Source organism: Alligator sinensis, unplaced genomic scaffold (genome assembly GCF_000455745.1).
Source record: "Alligator sinensis unplaced genomic scaffold, ASM45574v1 scaffold286_1, whole genome shotgun sequence".
NCBI lineage: Eukaryota > Metazoa > Chordata > Crocodylia > Alligatoridae > Alligator > Alligator sinensis.
This window is the reverse complement of record NW_005842366.1, coordinates 157150-163953: the sequence shown is the minus strand read 5'-3', so window position 1 is coordinate 163953 and position 6804 is coordinate 157150. Positions and strand designations below refer to the sequence as shown.

The 6804-nt window shown below is 42.8% G+C and overlaps 1 protein-coding gene across 1 annotated transcript in view; it reads right to left on the bottom strand.

Annotated features, from left to right (window-relative positions):
* ZNF236 (zinc finger protein 236) overlaps positions 1-6804 on the bottom strand; it is a 139072-nt gene that overhangs the window by 24555 nt on the left and 107713 nt on the right. The window contains exons 25-26 of the mRNA XM_025210666.1: positions 6083-6326; positions 1404-1583 (exon numbers count right to left, since the gene is read on the bottom strand). Coding sequence (XP_025066451.1) covers positions 1404-1583; positions 6083-6326 — 424 coding nt within the window. The remainder of the gene's footprint in view (positions 1-1403; positions 1584-6082; positions 6327-6804) is intronic.

Sequence of the window (6804 nt, the reverse complement as noted above, 5' to 3'; positions counted from 1 at the left end):
TGTTCAAGCCACACACCAGATCATCTCCTTTGGCCAAGACCAAGTCTAGGAGAGCAGTACCTCTGGTTTGACCCTTACACTTCCTGGGTCAGAAAGAGCTCCTGGATTACAGTTAAGAAGCTACATGACCAATCTAACCTAGCTGCATGTTCCTCCCAATCTATGTCCAGATAATTGAAGTCACCCATGACAATCAAATCCCTTCCACGCACGGCCTCTGTCAGTTCTTGAGAGAACTCCAGATCAATTCATATTAGTGGTGGTGGCCTTTGACACAAGATACCTAGAGGCTGAGATTGTACCCCATGGCCTACTTGCCATTTTCAGCCGGATGGGCTTTCCAAAAGAAATACCCTTAGAGAGAGGAGCAAATTCCATGTCCCTTCTGTTTGAAGAATTATGGAACTTGTGCGAGATAACACAGCTGAAGTCTACACTCTACCACCCAGAGTCTAATAGACCGGTTGAAGGATTTAATGCAACTCTCAAGTCTATATTAAAAATGCATGCAACTAAGAGGGTTGGTGACTTGGGACACAATGTTGCTGTATATATTCTTTGTCTATCAGGAAGCACCCAAGGAATCCACAGGGTTTGGTCGCTGATGAGCCGAGATAAGGGTGGATGTTATAGAGGAATGAGATAATTTGCTGCTGCTGCCTCAATTCCTGTATCTTTGAATGCTATAACTGTTTAAACCCCGCAGCCCTGCCTTTTTTTGTTTGTTTTTTTAAATCAAGCTTACATGGACAGGTAAGGAGCACGTTGTTTTACTGATATTACAATCATGACTTCCTCCACAGTTTCCCCAAATACTGAAAATAAAATTTCCCCAAACAAATAAAAGAAGCCTTAAAATACATTAGGAGTAGGGCAGGATATTGTATAGAAAATTATGGCATTACAGAATCAAGACAATAATGGGTACAGTACTGGTTACTCCTTTACTCCTCTAAAGTAATATTGTAGAACTGAAGAACACAGGGTTCCAGAAGGGAAACAAGGGCACAGGCAAGCAAGAAAAAAGAGAGTCTTGCATTTCTTTGATGAGTGAATTGGAGTGCTAAGTTGAATTTAGTATAAAGACTAAGTTGTCAATCTCAGAGAGTAAAAAAGTAAAACACCTATATTAATATAATGAAGAAAGAGACAGAATCAAATCTGACCATTCTCACAGCAGTGTTATTCAATATTCAAAGATATACCCTGGGAAGCTATGACAGACACCCCTCCCCTTTCAAGCCCTCTCCACCCCCGCAAAAAAAAAAACAACAAAAAAACCTGACATTCTTCAACTTAAGGTAAAATTGCAAGCATCAGAACTATCCTGCAAATGCCAACAAGCAAATGCTAATTTACTGGATTAGAGGCAGGGGCTGTTAAGAGTACTACAATATACTAACCAGAAATAGTAAGAGTAATTTCTTGTGGACTTCCTGATGAGTTTGTAGTGGAGGTACCAGTAGCATGTGCTAGGACTTGACTCAAACTTGAGTTATTTATAGTTAATGTTATCTCATGTTGACCATTTGACGTGGACACCATGCCCTGCGAGGTCATCACTTGAGAGAGAGCCTGTGCACCTAAATGTAAGTTTAGGGAAAAATATATTATTTCTTATTTTTATTGTTGTAGTTTAACCAGTTTAACAATGTTAAAGACCTAACAATGAAATTCTGAGTTTCTGAACCTTATTAGAGATGCTTAAAGGTGAAAAAGCCATTGCTTCCAAAACAGGACAGGGCAAAATACAGCCTGCAGGCCGGATCCATCCCACCAGGCATTTTTGTCTGGCCCCCGAGCATTCAATGAATTGTACCCTGCCCAGCCCTTCCACCCTTGAAGGTGGGAGCAAGGCACCCATGTATACACACAGCTCCCAACACACCCTATTGTGCCTTGCTCCCACCCTTGTGGGCAGAAGGGTCCAGCCCAGCCAGGAGCAGCTTCCAAGCAGGGCTGCTGCTACCACTGCTGCAGCCACCACAGGGGGACCTGCTTGGCTTCCCTGGCATCCTACTTGTTCCAGGCAGCAGGGAGGGAAGCAGTGGGTGCAGGGGGAGCTGCAGCTGGGTGGGGGAAGGGAGGGTAGGGCTGGGGCTGGCAGGAGCATGGAGCCCACACCCAGGGAGGTGGCGAGAGCATGGAGTCTGAGTGGGCAGGGTGTGGGTGTGAGGGAGGGTGGAGGGATGTGGGGACCCCCCTCACACTCCCCCACATGGCACACTGACCCTGCTACCAGCAGCAGCAACAGGTGGGGGCACTTGGGGTGCTTGTGCCCTGTGCAGGTGCTGGCGCCCGGCTCCAGCTAATGCTGTGTGTGGGGGTGAGGAGCGCAGCCTGCCTGGCTCGCCTCTACTGTGGGGACTCTCTGTCGCATGCCTGCAGCTCCTACACTTGTGCAGCACTGGGTGAAGCCCACACGTTGGAGCTGGCTGCCTTCCCCGTCCCTGCTGTGCAGGTCCCAGGAATCCACCAGGAGTGGAGGAAACCCCACCTCTTGCTTCCCCATGGAGTCCCAGGACCTTTGCATCAAGGAATGGCGAAGGCAGCTGGCTCCAGCGTGGGGCTTCCCCTGGTGCCACGCAAGTGTGGAAGCTGCAGGCACACCACGTGGAGCCTCAGCAATAGAAGTGGGCCAGGCAGGCTGTGTTCCTTACCCTCATACGCAGCGTTGGCCAGACCTACATGCCACTGGGCGCCAGCATGGGGCACAAGCACCTTGAACATCCCGACCTGCTGCCAACAGTGTGGGCTGCGTGCCATGTAGGGGAGTGTGTGGAAGGTCCCCACACCCCCCCACCTACCCACACACCCACACTCTGCTCCCACAACCCCCCCTCACATATACCACCTCACAATATACCCTATGCCCTTCCACACACAACTACGCTGCCTCACAAACACCCCACAAACACCCCCAACCATACCCCACACAATATACAAGAGTAAGGCTTTATTTTTGAGTTTTTATGCAAGTCCCTCTATATACAGCATGCAAACACAGATCATGGCAAATATTTTTTGTAATAAAATATTATAGCAGGTGTTTGACTTTTAGTCTATGATTTGATTTTTGTCTGGTTCCAAGATGGCAACCCTCCCCTCCCAAAAGGAGTATTTCTAGGGGGCAAAGGGAGGGATTTCTGGTGGCAAAGGTCAGAGATTAGGGTGCAAGACTTCTGGTCCCAATATGTCAACCAGGGAGTGAGGCAACTGTCAAGGGGAGGGGCTAGCCATGCGGCCCTCGACAGCTCACCAAAACTTGTTAAGTGGCCTTCCAGCTGAAATAACTGCCCACCCCTGTTTTAAAACAAGTTTTATAATGTTAAATACTAAGACCTTTTTTGTTAACAAATCCACATACTGCAAGTTTGTGCTGTTCTAAGTATATAAAAATATTTTTATGTAATATTTTTTACTGAACTACATAAGTACTGGAATTGGAAAGAGAATAACAATTATAAGTAGTTCTTCCATCATAACACCAATTTAAAATTCCTCAAATGTCAACATTTCACCTGTTGGACAACTATTCATTAATACAAGATTTTTTTTGGAAAATTTAAGCAAACAACTTAAGCTCTTTTTGAATGAGAAGGCTGAAAGAACATCCACTTGCCCACTTAAAAAAAAGTGTTTTATTTTATTTTGTTTAAATAGCATAACAAAATTTGGGAAACCAACCTGAAATCTGACACAGACCACCATTACAGATGCATGAGTTTCAACATAATGCTGAAAATCAGTACTATTTTCCAAAATCTATTTAAAGCCTTTAAAATAATTTTAACAACCCCTATATTTTGCATATCAATCAAATGCTTATCACCATTTAAAATAATTTAATTGACAGGCTACACAGCTAAAAAGCTATGAAAACTGCATCATAAAATACCTAAAATGAGTAAGTTTTGTTTATTATTTAGTGAAAATGTTTTAACAGAATAGTCACAGGGAACGCTAAATATGCAGTTCTAAAACCTAAAGCATGTGCACGCGTGCACACAGAGTATTTACTTGAATCCAAAATGAGGTTTCTTTTCCCCATTCCACATGGGGAAAAAGAAACTCCACCCTGGATCCAAGTACCAGCCAGGGCAGGAGCTGCTGAAGCATGGGGGAGACAGCAGATGGCACAGGAGTTGTGGCTCTGTTCGCAATCAATGGGCTGGGGCTGCTGTCACCACTGCTACCCAGCTGGGGCCAAAACCATCACGTCCTCCGTACCTCAGACTGAAAAGCTGGAGCCAGAGCCACCATAGAGTAAGTTGGTGGTGGAAGATGACAGGCAAGAAGGGGGAAGGCAAGTGGCAGCAGGAACAGATAGTTGCGAGGTAGGCATCAGCCATGGGGGGGGCATATGGTAGTGGGCACAGGACCCCCACCTTCCCCAACCCACTGCTTGTTCCCACTCCTACTTTCTTTCCCTGCCATAGTAGTGGAAGGACACATGAAGTTAAAACAACCTCCGATAATTAGATTCTACACATACAAAATGACAACATTTTTTATAATTTTCCATGTACAGAATGTAATTACTGGGGGAGAGGGATCTTAAATACAAAGTTGCCTTGGATTCAAGATAATCAAAATGTATAAGAATGCAGCAAGACAAGGAGGTGATTATAATCTTTCCACTGAAAGTTTCCCCATCAGAAAACACAGATTCAATGACATCAAAATATTTCAAGAGAGCACACAGATTGAATCAATGTTTCAATGTATAAAATGTTTCAAAGTCAAAATAAAAACTCTGGCCTAAGGATTTTTGTGGGTAATATCTTTTATTGGACCAGCTGTATAGTTGTGAAGAACAGAGACAAATTTTTGGGTAACAACGTACCCTTCCTGATGAGAGAGAAAAAATCCTTGCCTCCCTCATTTGTCCTGGACCATCATGGCAACAACACCCCTCAACATTATCACAACTTGGACCTTACTGTTTAACACTGAAGATTTCCAAAACCGTGTAGCTTGGAAAAATAAACACGTAGTTTCTGAATGCCTAGTTTCAGGAAAAAGTAGAGACTGACATCTCAACCATACTTAAAGATCTCAGAACTTCCTATGCACAAATCCTCTATTTTTAGTCATTAGTTGTAATACTAACTCTGCCAATTGCTTTGTTTGGTTGTTCAGGTACAGAGCCCTAATAATACTTAAAGAAAACATTATTGATGGAATTACCTAAAATGAGTGTCAGTTATCTGTCCAACAAAATATACACAAAAACAGGACATTCCTTGACATAGTCCTGGTTCTGACAGACTTGCAGTCTAAATGAAGCACATGTGTGACTAAGAAATAGCTTGGTCCAAGTTTACGTAAGGATCTTAGACCTGGCTTCCAGTTTTGTAGGAACACTTTTGTATTCACCCTTAACTGCTAACATTTAGTCTAAAAACAGAATTTAAACATAAACCAGTATAAGTGATCAGAAACCGTTTCAAATCTATAACATAACAGAAGTTAAGTGCACATAAACCACTTTCAGAATGGCTGAAACTGGTTTAAGGTAAACCTCGATGGATGTAGTATCAGGCTTAACTTCAGGTTCAATCGGTTTATTGAATTTCTGTCCCAGATCCCCTCTAAAGTCAAGTTAACTCTCAGTCCCTCAGCATTCCAGGATGCTTTGCACCTTCCCTGCAAACCTCCCTGGGTGGGCCAGCCTTGGCTTTAAGCTGTCTGCTTCAGTTGAACAGGGAGGCATGCTCTAGTGCCTTTTGGCTTCTGGCCTGGGCCACTGCAGGGAATTTAGCTGCATTTCTGGAATCCAAAGTGAATGCCTGTTCACTTGCTTATTGGTTCAATCTATGCAGTTTAGACGAACCTATGAAGATTGAATCAATTCAGCCTTGGGTTTTTTTCACTGTCTGTACTTAGCCCTAGACATAAAAAACACTTATTTAAAAAAAATGTAATTGTCTATATATAGGCCTACAGTTGCCTACAAAACTATGATGTCAGTTTAAAAAAAAAAAAAAAAAAAAAAAAATCAGGTCCCATCAGTTCAAAATAGAAATAAAATGATCTTAAAAAGAAACAAAGTGAAAACAAAGAGTTAATAACATCTTACCACTACTGCTAGTTGTCAACACAGATTCCTGCTCAGAAAGGGATCCTATCGTCATATTCGCTGAAGAGGTAACTGTGGGCTGTAAAGATAGGCTTGATATGGGCTGGATAACCACATTAGCTGGCACTGTGTTGTCTGGTGCCTGGAGGGAACTGTTCTGCGCAGGCATATTGGAATCCCCAGTTAGCTGTTGGGCAAGTAGATTACTCTGCTGCAGTGTTTGCTGTAAGATACTGGGATCGATCTAAAAAACAAATGTGGATAAGTGAACATTCTCAGTATAAATTCAGAATTCAAAGAGCTGCCTTTGTGCTTCATAATGCTAAAAAGCTTGGGCTTTGGCTAAGACAGCATCTCTTTCTCCAGATCTGTCATAGTAAATGCAACAGACAAAATGTTTGAGTAGTTGTGACAATCATTAGATTCAATCATGAAGGACCTACTTAAAAGATACCCTTTTTCATCTTGGGTTCCTCCATCTTAGAACTCAGTATTTCTTCTTTATCACTTTTGGGGTGCTATATAAAATGTAACACATTTCACAGGTATTTAATACTGAAGGTAAGGTAAAAGAGAATGGAGTGCTGGGGGCCAGATTGATAGTGGAAATGACATTTTTCTCTATCTGGTGGAACTATATACCTAAATTCCTGCTTAATCTTGCTCTTTTTTTCACTTTTTTCCTAATTCATGTTCATTTCTAATTTATACTTATAAACATA